Source organism: Pimephales promelas, chromosome 8 (genome assembly GCF_988280905.1).
Source record: "Pimephales promelas chromosome 8, fPimPro1.hap1.1, whole genome shotgun sequence".
In the NCBI taxonomy this organism is placed as follows: domain Eukaryota; kingdom Metazoa; phylum Chordata; class Actinopteri; order Cypriniformes; family Leuciscidae; genus Pimephales; species Pimephales promelas.
Genome location: NC_142776.1, coordinates 17,672,926 through 17,690,959, shown reverse-complemented (window position 1 = coordinate 17,690,959; position 18,034 = coordinate 17,672,926). Strand labels below are relative to the sequence as shown.

Below are 18,034 nucleotides of genomic sequence, written 5' to 3'. Positions count from 1 at the left end.
GAGAACTCCGGCGAACAATGAACCTTTGGTCTAATAAAACGTCGGTACCTAGTCAATCATTCTCTGAGTTTTGTTTTCATGATAATCGAATGTAACGAGTTGTATCTCTAAAAACTGTTTAGCGTATAATGCTAGTAATGTGGGCATTGACTAAGTAAAAAGAAATCGGCAGTTCATACCACTAACAAGGCTCAAAATAGCCCCACACTCACACAGTAACATAATGAGGCTCCATACATGCAAAACGAAGTATTGAGAACTTTGTAAGTGTACAGACCGTTTATTAAGAAGATACTTTATGAAGACAGTTCACTTCGCGTATACAGACAGGAGCCATCTTAAAAAATAGTCTCGATAAGCCAATCCCCCGAACGCCATTCATACAGTTCAGAAGTTCGCTGAACTTCATACAGTTCAGTTCACTCAGCATGACGTTCGTGGTTCGACTTATCGAGGCTATTTTTTTAAGATGGCTCCTGTCTGTATTCGCGAAGTGAACTGTCTTCATAAAATATCTTCTTATTAAACGGTCTTTATACTTACAAAGTTCTCAATGCTTCGTTTTGCATGTATGGAGCCTCATTATGTTACAGCGTTAGTGTGGGGCTATTTTGAGCCTTGTTAGTGGTATAAACTAGTGATTTCTTTTTACTTAGTCAATGCCCCCATTACTAGCATTATACGCTAAACAATTTTAGAGATAAAACTCTTTACATTCGATTATCATGAAAACAAATTTCAGAGAACGGTTGACTATGTACCGATGTTTTATTAGACCAAAGGTTCATTGTACGCCAGAGTTCTCCTTTAAGTACTAAAACTTAAACTAAACTTAAAGTGAAATCAAAAATATAAAAATAAAAGAGAATTCAAAATATTAATAAATACTATAGTAGTATATAACTCATTTGAACATAACATTATATAACAACATAACATAACGAGGGCTTGGAGCCAGAGCGGCGTAAGTGGCATTTTGGACGAATATGAGTTCTTTATATCAAAATAAAAGTCTCGATGAGTTCTATCCAATGGTGCCAAAAATACCTATCTGAGATCAAACTGTATTGAATAAAGCAACAAAAAGGCTTACGTACAGTATTTGATTTTTTTTTTTTTTTTGAAAATGTTTTAGAACATATTCATTGTGTTAAAGGGTTAGTTCACCCAAAAATGAAAATTAAGTCATTAATTACTCACCCCCATGCTGTTCCAACCCCGTAAGACCTTCGTTCATCTTCGGAACACAAATAAAGATATTTTTGATTTAATCTGAGAGCTGGATCACTCTTCCATTGGCTTCCTAAAGGACTGACCCTTGACGGCCCATAAAGTCATTAAAGAAAATGTTTAAATGTTCCATGTGCCTACAGTGGCTCAATTATAAGTTTATCAAGCGACGAGACTACTTTTTGTGCGAAAAAAAAACACATAAATAACGGCTTTATTTGACTATTCCATTACTTCCTTATTAGCGCATGCGCGAGAACTGAGACGAGGACGTTCTCCTTCGACTTGTTACCGGCTGCTCACCGCTTAGGAGTATTACCGCCCCCTACCGTATAAGATGATGTGCTGATATAGCTGGAAGTGCAAAACTTTCTGTTTACAAGCAGAGGAAGATGCGCGCTGTACGCTTTTCAATTAGCGTATTTTCCGCACTACAAGGTGCACTTAAAAGCCTTTAATCTTCTCAAAAAACGACAATGTGCCTTATCATCATCTTATACGGTAGGGGGCGGTAAAACTCCTAAGCGGTGAGCAGCCGGTAACAAGAAGTGGTCAAATGAGAACGTCCTCGTCTCAGTTCTCGCGCATGCGCCAATAAGGAAGTAATGGAATAGTCGAATAAAGCCGTTATTTATGTTTTTTTCGCACAAAAAGTAGTCTCGTCGCTTGATAAACTTATAATTGAGCCGCTGTAGGCACATGGAACATTTAAACATTTTCTTTAATGACTTTATGGGCCGTCAAGAGCCAGTGCCTTAGGAAGCCAATGGAAGAGTGTTCCAGCTCTCAGATTCAATCAAAAATATCTTTATTTGTGTTCCGAAGATGAACGAAGGTCTTACGGGGTTGGAACAGCATGGGGGTGAGTAATTAATGACGTAATTTTCATTTTTGGGTGAACTAACCCTTTAATATGCCATACATTTTAATAATACATTTTAATAATACAGGTGATTGAAGTGTGGTCAAAATTTTGTTTTGTCTCTCCTGTAAAGTTTGTTAAAAGCCACTTACGCCCCTCTAGCTCCAAACCCTCGATTCATATGACTACACTATATTCCAAGTGTTCAATTAGTGTACAGTATGACATAATTTTATTTTTCAGGTGAACTATTTCTTTAATTTCATGATTTTGCCTTAACTTAATGCCTTAACTTAATGTGTTTAACAAGAGTTCTTACTAATTTTTAAAAAAGTAAAAGAACTCTTACTAATTTTGTCTCAAAAAAATGAATCGGCCTCTTTTGTTGACAAAATAATTACCCCTCTTTCTGTATAGGATGCCTCATAAATAACCAAATAACCTAATGTTCTGTGCACAGGCATACATGTTCTCCATTAATAAACTAATAACTAAACATTGATTAATGGATTTTTTTTTTCTGCTGTGTGTATGTGCAGATAAGAGAGGACTTGCGAGCCAATGAAATCGACATCTATCCTCAAAAGGAGTTTGATGAGGATGCAGAAGACAGACTGATTAATGAGAAGATTAGGGTATGTCCACTTGTCATTTATATCTTTATCACTGTCACTTTTATTGGCGTATGCGTTGAAAACAGCTGTCTTGTGTATGACACACTTCATGGAGTAAGTCTTCTGTTTCAGCCTGGCTGGGCTGTATATTGTTATTCCAACTGTTTCTTTTGTATATTGAGGGTATCCATGTGATGTGTGTAACAGGAGATGATCCCTTTTGCTGTGGTGGGAAGTGATCAAGAATATCAGGTCAATGGAAAAAGACTTCTGGGCAGGAAAACAAGATGGGGGACAGTAGAAGGTAGTACACGCGCGCACACACACACACACACACACACACACATTGTGTTTTGTGGGGACTTTCCATAGATTTAATTATTTTTATACTGAACAAACTGTATTCTATCTAGCTAACCATTTCCCTAAACCTACCCTTCCCACAAATAAACAAACAAACAAAAAACACTTATTTTGTATATAAGGTGTTTTTAAATAGAAAAAGAAGGACAGGACATTAATCCAAGAAGAAAGCTTACTGAGAGGATGTGCAGATGTGAGTTTGGGCAAGAAAATGTAAGACTGAAGAAAAGTGTTGTATGCGTGTTACCTGGCTAATCCAACATTATGGGGACAAAATGTCCCCACAAAAATTGCAAATCACAAAATTATTTTTCTTGTGGGGACATTTTTGGTCCCCATAATGTAGGATTTTACACAGCCACATCACAAATGCTCTCTAGAGGACATCTTAGACAAATATACATTTACACACTAGGGCTAAGTTAATGTATCCGATTACTTTAATGTTGAATGCAACTCATACATGTATATGTCACATGTATTCAAATATCAGGACTGAGAAGGGCATCACACCATTGCAATAAAAAGTCAACCAGAAAGATTCAAATTAAGTTAATAAGACATCTGAAATGTCTAGTTATAGTTTAGCTTTAGAAAATGTGTATTGCATTTATAGCTGTTTTAGAAATGTAGAATATTTCTATTAGAATAAGTTGGAACTGAATGAGACGTTAACTACAAAATATATGACATTTAATTGCTGTATATAATTAAAATAATTTCTAAACAATTTTATTAAATTTATAGCCTTAATATGCACATTCACATCTGTGTGGTTCTCATTCTTGCTGCCAAGAGCAAATCAAGTTCCTGGACCTGGATCTTAGTTACCCAGAATTCAAACAACTAGTCCACATAGAAAACGATCAATCAATCGAAAAGCTCCATCTAGCATGGACAAGAGAGTGGTAAAAGTTAATTGATTGAAAGTAGTAACTATCATATAGCATTAATATGTGAAGACTGTTGAAAGTGCTGTAAGTGCAGTTGTATTATGATTAAGATGCCTTTAATGTTACATAGCCTAAGGGTAAATTGGCATTCACACTAACAGTTATTTGCAGTGACCGGAGGTCATTGATTTACAATGAAAATGTGATTAACAATAGGAAGGAACACAGATCAGCTCACGTGACCTTTTAGACAATTTTCCCCTGCATGTTATTTTTTTAACTACGAAAAATCAGCCGAATCAAAAAAAATAAAAATAAAAAATCCTCAATTAATGTGAGTTACTGTACATAAAATTACTTTTAAGAGTCTGCATGCATTCATGCACACAATCACTGTCTCAAACATTTTTTTTATGTGATGTTACTTAAATGGATGGTTCACCCAAAAAATGTTGTCATCATTTACTCACCCTCTGTTGTTCCAAACCTGTATGAGTTTCTTTCTTCTGTTGAACACAAAAGAACATATTTTAAAAAATGCTGGTAACCCAACAGCTGACAACACCATTGATTTCATTGATTAACATATGTATATAATTTTTCCTAGAATAGAAGTCAATGGGTTACCAACATTTTTTTAAAGTGTGATTTTTGGGTGAACTATCCCTTAGTTCCTTTAGCCGCGTTTCCACCGCAATTACCAGGAACTATTTGTCCCAGGAACTTTTTTCACAGGAACTTTTTTTCCCCAGACCGCTTGCTTTCTGCGTTTACACCAAGATTACATTGAACTGCGTGTGACTGCTCTTCCTAGCCTGTGCGTTTGTTTTGAGCTTTGTATGGAGCAGATTCAAGCTTTGCTGCTTTTGTGTGGGATTAGTTTACAAATGAGGTAATTAACAAAACGGCAGAAAAGAGACGAGCACCCAAAGCGTATTCAGAAAGCTCGTAATGCTAGATATAAAAAGTAGACGTTTGTGATCAGCGGACATTGACCGTGACATGGATGGGACGAACGCGCCATCGGGCAGAAAGAATAGCGTGGTAAGAACCAATCGGCACGTTCAGCGCACAAGTCCCACCCCGAAAGTTCCTGAACTCTGAAAAAGTACCACCTCGCCAGCAGCGACTTTCTGGGGGGGAAATTTTTACCCGGAACTTCATTTAGATCCTGGTTCCTGCGGTGTAAACACACCGAGTACCACCCCAAGTAAACACACCGAGTACCACCCCAAGTAAACACACCGAGTACCACCCCAAAGTTCCTAGTTCCTGGCAAAGGACGTATATTGACAAGAAGTGAAAGCCAATAGAACGTTCCATTGCAACACCAGCGCCCAGCAGCAGCCCTACGCTTCCGCCATTTCGGGGTGAAAGCGACTCGGCAGTCATATATCTAGTTCAGTGCAGAGATCATTTTTAGGTTGAAATAATTAGGCTAGGTGATTATTTAAAGGATTAGTTCACTTTTGAAAAAACTTTTGCTGATAATTTACTCACCCCCATGTCATCCAAGATGTCCATGTCTTTCTTTCCTCAGTCGAAAAGAAATTTAGGTTTTTGATGAAAACATTCCAGGATTTTTCTCCATATAATGGACTTCAATAGGAACCGGATGGTTCAGGTCCAAAAGATAGTGTTAATAACAGTTTCAGATGCAGCTTCAAATGTCTTTAAACGACACCAGACGATGAATAAGGGTCTTATCATGCGAAACGATCGGTTATTTCAATGCTTATTCCAAAAATTTAACTTTTCTAAGGACAAATGCTAGCCTTTCTCCATTCTGTGAGGCGCGTTTGCAACGTCACGTAGTACGTAATTACGTTCAAAAGGTCACGGGCAACGTAGCCAGAAGTTATTCTTTCAAAACTAACGGAAAATCAACTTGAAATCAACGTGTTGTTTCAACGTTATGAAAGCAAACCAATTTTCGATTTTCATTTAGCTTTGAAGAATGCCGCGTCTGACGTTGGTTCAACGTTAATTCGATGAGCAAAATCAACGTTGTTTCAATGTCATGAGAGACGTCGTTTCCACGTTGATTCAATGTCAGTTTGCTATCTGGGATTAGCCTACAGTAATCGTAATTCTATTTAAAACATATTAATGTAGGCTACATGTATAATTATAATGTCATTATAAAATATATAGTGGTTTATATAGACACTATAAATACATTTCAGGAAAAAAAAAAATTTTCCGCTTAAAAAAATCATTCCGTGTATAGTCTACGTGCCCTCTGAACCCTCATAATAAAGATGGCTCTGCGGAGGTGGAGGAATTCTCATTTTAGACACACACACACACACACACACCTCTGAAGGGATAGAAAGTCCTCGGGATACTGCATCACTCGCAAGACGCTTGGATTAGTTGTCAACAAGGCGAAGTCCACCATTCTCCACTTCTCGCGGCAAATGTTCGCGGCACATACTATAGTTTAGATCATCTTTAGATGTGTCTGTGGTTGATGGCAAACCAACCGTCCAGAGCCAGAGTCTAGCCCAGGCAATATCGCGGGGAACATATTCAACGCGTCCCATGATTGCCTCTCTCATCTACTACGCGATAGTTTAACATGTCTGTCGTTGGAAAGATCCACGAGGTGTCATGAATAATTAAGAGGCCGTGTCTTCTCATTGGATAAGAAAACTCAGTCTTTATTATGAGACATGAGTCATGAGACATACATATGACTTCAGTCATAATTATGAGACAGCGATGAGTCATCAACACACATGCAGTGCATGGCCACGTCACCCGCTACGATGAAGATTTTAAACCCGGAAGACGAAAAAAGCGGAAAAAAACTCAAATTTAACCATTTTAACCTTATTATTAAATCTAACAGATGCTAACATTGTCTTCAATGGTGTTCAACACACATACTTCTGTTATAATGTCAGAAAATTTGGTTTGGGGTTTCATGACCCTTTAATTCATTATATTACTCTCCACATTAAGTGTGATAGGTAAGAATAAAGTGATATCAGTTCATAAAGTTAAAATAACATAGACCGTTTCCCGGGACGTACACATAACGTTACTTACAAAATTAAGTTATCAATGAAATAAATTAATTCAGCAATAAATTTTGTAACTTACTGAAATGTAAATGTTTGACAATAAATATATAACAGCAAAAGAATAGCTTTACAGGAAACAGTTTTTTTTTTTTTTTTTTTTTGCAGTAGCCTATCTTAAACAAACAAAAAAACACAGCCAATGTCCAAAGTGACAATTAGTTATAGGATAACGGACACAGCGCATCAATGATCATCATGTTTGTAGCATGATCCAGGAGATTAAAACGTCCAAAATATATTTCAGGCCTAGTGGAGTTGGTAACTAATAATAGTAGTAAAAGTGTAAAGTTGCATACAATGGAAATACTCACTAATGCAAGAAAAAAAATACCTCAAAATATTGTTATCTGTGCTGTTGTCCAGTAACTCCAGTTGGATTTTTCACCCTGATATGGCGGCCGCGCTACCGAAGCGCCATCTAGTGGCTGTTACCAAAAAAGCATCAGAGTTTCGCCTCTTGTTCTTCTATACTCTTTGTCCTGGGGAAAGTTCCTGCGGTGGAAAAGCGTTTTGCTGCTCAAATATGCTTTCTCTGGTGTCATCTGTTTTACTGCACTGCCATCTAGTGGCAATAACATGCTAGCACAACTCAAGCACATATAGAAACATACAGTTTACAGATAGACTGTTTATTTAACACACACCAATGCTAAAATTCTCTTTATTGTAATCATTATGTTCCCAACTTGTAATAATCACTTCAATGAATCATTGTTTCTGCCTCAAATTTATATTTTTTAAGCTAATTGCATGATTTGTAGCATATGTACTTGGGCATAGTCACCTCTGAAAACAGATCACTTTAAATTGTAATGTAGAAACATTTTCTGTAAAGCTTTGAAATGCTATGTATTGTTAAAGGTACTATACAAATAAATGTGAATTGAATTATACAATATGTAAAATAAATAATTTGTTAATGGTTTTTCATGACTGAAATACTCTCTAAAACTACACCATCTTCCTTTTTTCTAATTGTTTTTTGCAGTTGAGAACACCACACACTGCGAGTTTGCCTATTTGCGGGACCTGCTCATCAGGTATTCTACAAATCAACGTTTCAGTTCTAGGATAAACAAGACTACAGTTCATTTGTTAGTAGATGTATTTAAATAGGCTATAAGTGTTTACTCTGTGTCTGTTTTCACTCTTCTAGAACTCACATGCAGAACATCAAAGATATTGCAAGCAGCATCCATTACGAGATGTACCGCGTACGCAGACTCAATGAAAACCACACACAACCAAATGGCCAGCAAGCAATCCACGCCAATGGCGTACCTGAGCATGAAGTCCTCTCCCATGAGATGTAAATGTTTGTCTGACCATCCATCCATAAATCCATCAGTCCGTCCATCTATTGATTTCTCCTTCTCTCTCTTAATTATCAACAGTATATCCTTTCACTCTGCCTTCATCATTTTGTCATTGTGTCAGTTGACTATTGTTTTACCCCCCAAAAAATATTTCTGAACTGTGGAATATGAATCTTTCAGTGTGTAGCAAAATGTGATGTTCTGTAATTTTATTAAAGATGTGTTGCTATGTTTTTTCCCCCTCAATTTTCTCATTTATGGTAACTGCTCAGAGCTCAGATACAATGTCAAAAATCCAACATGCCACTATGCTTAATGTTCTCTAACTTATTCATTACAAAATAACACATTAAAGGGGTTACATTTTAATTAACCAATGCATACTGAATGGCTATTGGGTATAAAAAATAATGGGGTCTACAGCATAAAAATACAAATAAATTCTAAAATATAAATTACAAATAAACTCTTTGAAAATATAATGGAAAAGTGGAAAAGAATCTGTAGTATATGACATGACCTCTGTGCATTCACACAGTTTTAGAAAACAGCTTTGATCGTGATTGAAGCATTGTATGAATAACATTTTAGTTGAGTGTAAGCATAATTCTGGTTTAGTGTACCCCTGGTTGTAGTTACTCTGGCCTGTGTTGTATCTTTACTGGTCTATGAAATTTTAATGTGCTTTGTGCCATGTTTGAATTTGTGTGTGTTTTTTTTAAAGCATAGGTCGTTTATTTTGTCATTCTAATTATTGTTGTGCTTTTAATTGTAAAGGCTTTGACATACTTGTGTGAAATTAAATGTTCTTTTTGTTTTAAAGAAAGGCAATTTTTTTTCTTTCTTTTTTTTTTAGTAAAGAGTTATTTATTTATGTACTGCAAGTATATTTATATACTTATCCAGCAGCCATATCACCCTGTACCCAAGAGTGGTTGCCCACTAAAGCTAAGCAGGGCTGAGCCTGGTTAGTACCTGGATGGGAGACCATCTGAGAAAACGAATCGGTTACCTAACGTAACCTCGGTTCTCTCTAGATGAGGCAACGAGTATTGCGTAAGCTAGCTTACGCTACGGGAAAGATTCGTTATAGTATAATGTATAAGCTCATAAGACGGCCGGCATAGCGGGACGTTATCTGATAATGTATAAACACCAGAGGGGAGCACAAGGGGCGAACCGGTTGAGATAGAACTATCAATAGTGCAGTTTCTTATGTAGGCTGTAACATACTAAACCGCCAGTAATTTTGTCTGTAAGGCTTCCAGGCGAAATTACTGGCGGTTTAGTATCCTTCCAAGTTATAAAATCTGACAAAAGTGGACGGGGACGCCCAGCCCGCGGCCACACAAATGTCGTGAATGGAAATCCCGCAGGACCATGCCCACGATGAGGCCATGCCCCTAGTGGAATGAGCCCTGATGCCCAGCGGGCAAGGCAGGTCTTTAGCGGCATAAGTAGAGGCGATAGCGTCCACTATCCTTCTAGACAGTGTCTGTTTTGAGGCGGCCAATCCCTTGGTACGGCCCCAGAACGACACAAACAGCTGCTCCGAGCGTCTGAACGCGGCAGCGCGTGTAGTGTACAATCTTAGTGCCCGGACCGGGCAGAGGAGATTGGCATCACGCTCGCTATCGGATGCAGGCAGAGCCGATAGGGAAATCACTTAAGCCCTAAAAGGGGTACCAATCGCCTTTGGAAAATAACCATGTCTAGGTTTAAGAATGACGACAGAGTCATTAGGACCAAACTCAAGACACGTCGCGCTTGAAGAGAGCGCGTGAATGTCCCCCACGCAGAAAAACGTTTTTTAGCGAGAGACATTTTAGGTCTACGGACTCGAGTGGTTCGAACGGAGGGGCTTTCAACGCCTCGAGGACTATCGAAAGATCCCAGACCGGAACCGAGGGGGATTCATCCTTCTGGCTCCTCTGAGGAAGCGGATGATTAGCTCGTCTTTGCCCAGAGACTGGGCGCGCCGGCTGCCACGTAAACCTTTAGAGTGGATGGGGACCTGCCCTTATCCAGCATCTCCTGAAGGAAAACGAGCAAGGACGAAACCTCGCACATCCGTGGGTCCAAATTTTTGTCGTTGCACCATTTTGAGAACACAGACCATTTTGCAGCATAGAGCTTTCTAGTAGACGCCACTCTGGCGTGTTTGATCGTGTTCAGGACTCCTTCTGGCAAATTGACGAGTAGTCGTTGGTCACCCATGCATGAAGCGCCCCGCGCTGTGGATGGGGGTGCCAGATCGAGCCGCGGGCTTGAGTGAGGACATCTGCTCTGATTGGAATGGGCCACGGGGCTGTCTGCGACAGCTGCGTGAGCTCCAGGTACCAAATCTGATTCTCCCAGCGCGGGGCTATGAGGAGCACACCGGATGGCGTGTGTCCCTGATTCTCTGAATGACCTGCGGTAGCAGAGAGATCGGGGGGAAAGCATAGAGCGGGCGGCGGGGCCCGTCTCGGGCTAGCGCGCCCTCGCTCTTTGAAAAGAATATCGGGCAGTGAGCGTTCTCTTCTGATGCGAAAAGATCTATGTCTGCCCTGCCGAATAGGCGCCACAGTGTTTGGACTGCTTGAGTGTGCAGGGACCAGTCCCCGGGGGAGACAAGGTTCCTGGATAGTATGTCTGGGCCGTCGTTCAGATGTCCCGGTACGTGTGTCGCTCTGAGTGAAAGCAGGTGACTCTGGGACCACACTAAGATGTGGCGCGTCAGATAGAAGAGATTCTTGGACCTGATCCTGCCCTGACAGTTGATATAGGAAACCACGGCCATGTTGTCCGAGCGGATCAGGACGTGGTGACCCTGAATGCGTGGGAGGAAACGCAGAAACGCGTTCTCGACCGCAAGCATTTCCAGACAGTTTATGTGCAAGAGACTCTCCTGACCGGACCATTGGCCGGCGGCCGGGGAGCCCTCGCAGACCGCGCCCCAACCCGTGTTGGATGCATCTGTTGAGATGACTTTTTGGCGAGGAAAGGATCCCATGGTGACGCCCCTTTGAAACCAGTCAGTTACTGTCCATGGCTGCAGTGCAGTGATACATGTTTGTATAACCCTGATGAGCTGGCGGCCCGTAGTCCACTCGCGGTGGGATACCCGGCTCTTTAACCAGAGTTGAAGGGGGCGCATGTGCAGGAGACCCAGCTGTAGCACAGCGGAGGCTGAAGCCATATAACCCAGCATCCTCTGAAAGGATTTCAGGGGTGTGTGGGTACCCATCCGAAAGGAGGAGGCTAGACGCTGAACACGGCGTGCGCGCTGTGTGGATAAGCGAGCCTTCATTGTGATAGAGTTCAAATCTATTCCTAGGAAGGAAATAGTTTGACTGGGCTGGAGAGCGCTCTTTGTCCAGTTGACAGAGAGTCCCAGCGCTTTCAGATGGTTGAGGAGAACTGCGCGGTGCGACAGAAGCTCCGTCTGGGATTGTGCTAAAATCAGCCAGTCATCCAGATAATTCAGTATGCGCAGCCCTTGACTCCGCAGGGGGGCGAGCTCTGTATCCATGCACTTCGTTAAGGTACGGGGTGCTAGGGAAAGGCCGAACGGGAGAACGGCGTATTGATAAACTTGACCCTCGAAGGTGAAACGTAAGAATGGCCTGTGACGAGGGTTTATCTAGATCTGAAAATAGGCGTCTTTCAGGTCTAGGGAGATGAACCAGTCCCCCTAGCGCACGTGCGCGAGGAGTTTCTTGACTGTGAGCATTTTGAACGGTCTCCTCATGAGCGCTTTGTTCAATAACCTGAGATCTAAGATCGGTCTGAGACCGCCATCTTTCTTGGGCACAAGAAAATAATGGCCGTAAAACTCCGACTCGGTCATAGAAGGCGGAACTCTCTCTATTGCGCCCCTCTGCAGCAGCTTCGCTATTTCTGAGCGGAGTGTGCTCATAGCTGCTGGGCTGACAGCTGATTCGAGCCGAGCGCGGGAACGGGGCAGGCGGTGACGAAACTGTAGTAGGTAGCCATTCTTTATAATGCTTAGAATCCACGGGGAGATGCCGGGGATGGCTTCCCACGCTTTGAAGCATACGGCTAGCGGCTGGATAGCAATATTGCCCTGATTGCTGCACATAGCGGGCTGGACACTGTGTGTGGGCACGCTTAGAATGTGTGTGGCAATGGGACTTACACTCAGAGAGGAGTTTATGGGCCGTGAGACAGAGCGAGCAGAGAGGGGACACGCGCATGGGCTCGTGGGCATGCTTATGTTCTCTGGTACTAGAGCGGGCTGTGGCCGCTCTGTGAGAATGGGCTCTGTGGGAGACACGGGGCATATGGTGCTTGTGTGTAAGAGTGAAAACCTGCTTGTGGGCACATTTTTTACACATGAGGCTTTTATGCTCTTTTTGCGAACTCTCTGGTTAGCCGTGAAAACTGCATTTTGTTGCCCGCAAGCGGGCAGGGAGACCGGCTTGTTTTTGGCGGTAAACACTACTGTAGTCGGCGAAGTGTCAGGGACTAGCAGAGGACGAAGCTTTTACGGCGGTCCGGCCACGGCGGGAGACGGCCGTCTATTTCCCTGCTGTGCTAGGCAGACTTTTGCTGATCAGGCTTCAGCGTAATCTTGGGACGAGGCCCCCGGGGAGGCGGCTGTCTGCGGCGGCTGTCAGAGCGAGGGCGAGCGCCCTGTCTATGCTGGGGATGTTGAGCCTGCTGAGGCGGGCGCTGTTGTGGTGTTCTGGCAGGAGGCTCGCGAGAACGGCCTGCAGAAGTGTTGGCGCGGCGGTGTAGGAACAGGTTCATGGCCTGGGTGGCTTTTTGTACCTTGGAGAAGCGGTCAACGATGCCCGTGACGGCAGATCCGAAGAGGGCGGTCGGGGAAATGGGTGCGTTGAGGAACACAGCGCGTTCAGAATCACTCATGTCGGCGAGCGTGAGCCATAGGTGTCTCTCAGCGACACAGAGGGCGGCCATGCATCTCCCCAGGGCTTGTGCGGCAGCTTTGGTAGCGCGAAGGGAGAGATCCGTCACGCTCCTTAAGTCAGTGAGGATGGGCGGATTCCTACCGCTCTTCGCCATTTCGCACAGGATGTCGGTTTGAAGCACTTGGAGGACAGACATAGAATGCATCGCAGATGCGGCCTGACCGACGGCAGCGTAAGCGTGAGCGTGAAAAGTGGAGGTCGCTCTACACGCTTTTGAGGGAAGCGTAGGGGAAGAACACCATCTGGCAGAGGGTGCGCAAAGGTGAGCGGCGACCAGGTCCTCGACGGGCGGCATGGCTGTATATCCTTTTTCGGCGGCTCCGTCCACCGAGCGCAGCGAGGCGGACACATCGGAGCGGTTTCGCGCCGAAAGGGGGGCATTCCAGGATTTAGTGAGCTCGTTATGAAGCTCCGGCAGGAACGGTGCAGCCCGGTTGCAGACGGGGGCGGGGCGCAGGTGCAGGTATTTTCCATCCATACGATTCGGCGGTTGCTCGGGTGGAGGAGACCACTCGAGTCCCAGGTGATCGACAGCCTGCGAGAGGAGGCGCATTAACTCCTCTTCGATGCCGGCACGGGTCCCCCGCAGACTCTTCCGCTGAGGAACCGAGTGAAGACCAGTCCTCACTATCCGAAGCGTGCAGCGAAGTAGAGTCCTTCTCTTCCGCGGAATCGTCGGAAGCGGCAGCGCAGCCACTTGGCGGCAACTGCATGTCCAGCTGGAGCCGAGAGGGCGAATGTTCGGGGGGCGGCAACGGCGGCCCGCAGAAATCCGTAGAGGGCTCCGGCGGCCTCTGGCAGCGGTGTTTCTTCTTCCGCAGCGAAGTGAGAGGCGGCGCGGCAGCGGACTTGAGAGCCTGAAGTCGTGCCCGCAGGGAAGACAAAGGCAAGTCCTCGCAGTGGTCGCAACCTCCGTTGGCGAGGGCGAGCTCTGCGTGCTCCAGTCCGAGACAGAGAGCGCAGATGGGATGGTGATCTCCGTCCTCGAGAGGAGAACGGCAGGAGCCGCAGAAATTTCGAGACATCTTGAAAAAGGCGCTCGAGCTGTTTTATGAAAAGGCAGAAAAGGATACATCGTCGGACGGTGCTAGCTCACAGGGCGGCTGAAGGTGGCAGACGGCCGGCTTCTTCAGTCTCTGAAGCTTGCTAGGAGATAGGCCTTCTCGACGGCGACGGCTTCTTCTCAAGGACAGCTGAAGCGTGTAGCTTGCTGAATGATGAAAAATCGTTCTAACAGCCTCGGGAGAGCATTTTATACACTCAAGCCACACCCCTTTCGACGGGCTCTGACGTAATGAGCGAGCGCCTGCCGCTCATTGGGCGCGGGTTCAGCGCCGCTCTCCCATAGGCTCGTGCATTCTCTCTGAACGAGCCAATGGGCTGCTAGTTAGCCCGCTCATGGTCTGCCTCAGAGGAAATGCGTTGATAATGATTACAAATTATGGATTAATTTTTGGCTTCAACTTCTCAGCAAAGATGAATCTTTCCCGTAGTGTAAGCTAGCTTACGCAATACGAGAGAACCTCTCGTAAGAGAACCAGGTTGCTGCTGGAAGAGGTGTTAGTGAGGCCAGCAGGGGTTGCTCACCCTGTGGTCTGTGTAGGTCCTAACGCCCCAGTAAAGTGATGGGGACACTATACTTGCAGAATAGCACCGTCATTCGGATGAGACATTAAACCGAGGTCCTGACTTTCTGTGGTCACAAAAAATCCCAGGATGTCTTTCGAAAGAGTAGGGGTGTTACCCCGGCATCCTGGCCAAATTTGCCCAGTGGCCTCTGTCCATCATGGCCTCCTAATCATCCCCATATATACCAATTGGCTTCATCACTCTGTCTCCTCTCTACCAGTAAGCTGGTGTGTGGTGGACGTTCTGGCGCAATATGGCTGCCGTCGCATCATCCAGGTGGATGCTGCACATTGGTGGTGGTTGAGGAGATTACCCCCCTCTATGTGAAGCGCTTTGAGTGTTCAGAAAGGTGCTATATAAATGTAATTGATTATTATTATTAATATTGTCATGTGACCCGGATATAATATTGTGGCTTTTGTGGGTCAAATGTTCAGATTTCCAGAATTGCACCACAGTGACCCAAACCAACTTTTTTTTTTTGTTGTTGTTGTTTTTTTTTTTCAACTCTCAGTATTCAGTAAAGCAATTCCTGAGCCATTCGGTTTTCTATCTGTATTCTGTAATATACATGTGACCATGATTTGTTGATATGTGTTTCATGCTTCATGTGCTTAGTGACCCCCAAGAGTTTTAGACACCCAAGCCACATTAGGGGCTGTTTACACCTGGCCACTTCATGCATTTTCTGTGATCGGATAGGTATCCGATCGTGAAAAGACCAGGTGTAAATGCCCCCCAAAACGCATTCGAGACGGATTTGATTCCGATCGCTCAAACCACTTCAGGAGGTGGTCTGGGCCACATTCCAGACGAAACTGGACAAGTGTAAATGCATCTGGTTCTTGAAACCACATGTTACTACTCCCAAAAATGCTAAAAAATAAACGCGTGAGAGCGTGTTACAGGCTATATGTTATGCTATTTTAGTCAGATATGATGACACTACTGCGACGCGCATCACCTCAGATGAGCAGCTGAAACGCCTATCAAGCCAACGCGCCACATTCTATCGCAAATCAAAGTAAAAGTAAGTCGCAGACGATTAACACTACCATCTTCATTAAAAGTGAAGAAACAAAATGATCTTACCAGTTCTGTTGCCGCTCTCTCTAATCACCGTCTTTGCTGATTTTGAAATTAGCCGATGATCTAAAATGCAGCTCATATCTGTTGGTTTCGGTGAAGTGCACTTCATTAAATTCGCATATAGCGCGGGAATTGAAGATCGGATTTATATCCGTTTTGCAAAAACACATTATGTGACCAGGTGTAAATGGAATCGTTTTGATAAATCAGATAGCGGTAACACTTTAGAATACGGTTCCTTCGTTAATGAATAACTACACAAGAACTAATGAGTAACACAATATTAACAATCTAGTAACTATTATTAACTAACAAGAAACTCTGATTAACGAACTAGTAAGTAATAGCGCACAGACGAAAGTGGTAGTTCCCTATTAAGTAATCAATAACTACTATTTTTTTAATTCTTCCCAGAGAACTACTGAAAAAGTTTATTAACAATCTAGTAACTACTATTAACTAAAATAAACTCTTATTAACGAATTAGTAAGTAATAGTTCACAGATGAAAGTGTTACTAGATACTTCTGTGGGAATTACTAATTATTTGGATTCGTATTATAAAGTGAAGATCATTGGAACTAACTAGTAATTACTCAAGTGTTACTACATGATCTAGTCATGATTTGTGCAAATGTTTGAGATTTTTGGTGAACTTTAGTATACTTTTAGAAAATGTCTTTAGTAACACTTGAGTAATTACTAGTTAGTTCCCATGATCTTCACTTTATAATACGGATCCAAATAATTAGTAATTAATAGCTCATAGATGAAAGTGTTACTAGATACTTCTGTGGGAATTACTAATTATTTGGATCCGTATTATAAAGTGAAGATCATTGGAACTAACTAGTAATGACTCAAGTGTTACTACATGATCTAGTCATGATTTGTGCAAACGTTTGAGATTTTTTGGTGAACTTTAGTAACTTTTAGAAAATGTCTTTAGTAATACTTTAGTAATTACTAGTTAGTTCCAATGATCTTCACTTTATAATACGAATCCAAATAATTAGTAATTCCCACAGAAGTATCTAGTAACACTTTTATCTGTGAGCTATTACTTACTAATTCGTTAATAAGAGTTTATTTTAGTTAATAGTAGTTACTAGATTGTTAATAAACTTTTTCAGTAGTTCTCTGGGAAGTATTAAAAAAATAGTAGTTATTGATTACTTAATAGTGAACTACCACTTTCGTCTGTGCGCTATTACTTACTAGTTCGTTAATCAGAGTTTCTTGTTAGTTAATAATAGTTACTAGATTGTTAATATTGTGTTACTCATTAGTTCTTGTGTAGTTATTCATTAACGAAGGAACCGTATTCTAAAGTGTTACCCAGATAGCTATCGGATCTGAGAAAACGCATGAAGTGGCCAGGTGTAAACAGCCCCTTAGAAATAGATTTTAGACTAGACTTCTTTTTAAATGTGACATCTTTTTGGATTCGTTTTAAGTGTACAAGATTGTACAAATATTTTCTGGGCCAATATATGGACAAATATGGGAGAAGTTGTGTAATTTTCTCAACAATTAAACTATGTTCTGTACATATGCTGAACATTTTTCTATTTAAAGGATAATTCCGGTATTTAACACCTTGAGTCTATTTTGTATTTTGTTTTGAATGAAATAGAGTGGTGGACTAAGAAATTTTGACAATGGGTCCTGTCTCGACTTTTTGACTTATTTAGAATCGCCTGTGACAGCGTTAGACTGGCTGTCTGGGCATGCACAAACATGTCCTTAAAACAACCCTTAAAGGGTTAGTTCACCAAAAATGAAAATTCTGTCAGTATTTACTCACCCTCATGTTGTTCCAAACCTCTATGTGTTTATTTGTTCTGCTGAACACAAAGGAAGATATTTGGAAGAATGTTTTAATCAAACAGATCTCATTCCCCATTGACTACCATAGTATGTATTTTTTCCTACTATGGTAGTCAATGGGGAATGAGATCTGTTTGATTAAAACATTCACAGGGTGTACATTTTAAGATTTTGTTTGTTTGT

The 18,034-nt window shown here is 42.3% G+C and overlaps 1 protein-coding gene and 1 long non-coding RNA gene across 6 annotated transcripts in view; both read left to right on the top strand.

Moving 5' to 3' along the window:
* The window catches only part of septin9b (septin 9b), a 152,293-nt gene extending 143,100 nt beyond the window's left edge, over positions 1-9,193 (top strand). For all 5 annotated transcript variants that reach the window (XM_089134102.1, XM_089134103.1, XM_039691392.2 and 2 more), the window contains 4 exons: positions 2,632-2,727; positions 2,914-3,010; positions 8,040-8,091; positions 8,208-9,193. In XM_089134102.1, the coding sequence (XP_088990228.1) occupies positions 2,632-2,727; positions 2,914-3,010; positions 8,040-8,091; positions 8,208-8,364 (402 nt within the window). In that variant the 3' untranslated portion in view covers positions 8,365-9,193. The remainder of the gene's footprint in view (positions 1-2,631; positions 2,728-2,913; positions 3,011-8,039; positions 8,092-8,207) is intronic.
* The window catches only part of LOC148977703 (uncharacterized), a 271,661-nt gene extending 254,088 nt beyond the window's left edge, over positions 1-17,573 (top strand). Inside the window, exon 2 of the long non-coding RNA XR_016169483.1 lies at positions 17,402-17,573. This is a non-coding gene — a long non-coding RNA (uncharacterized LOC148977703). The remainder of the gene's footprint in view (positions 1-17,401) is intronic.
* The last annotated feature ends 461 nt before the right edge of the window (positions 17,574-18,034 follow it).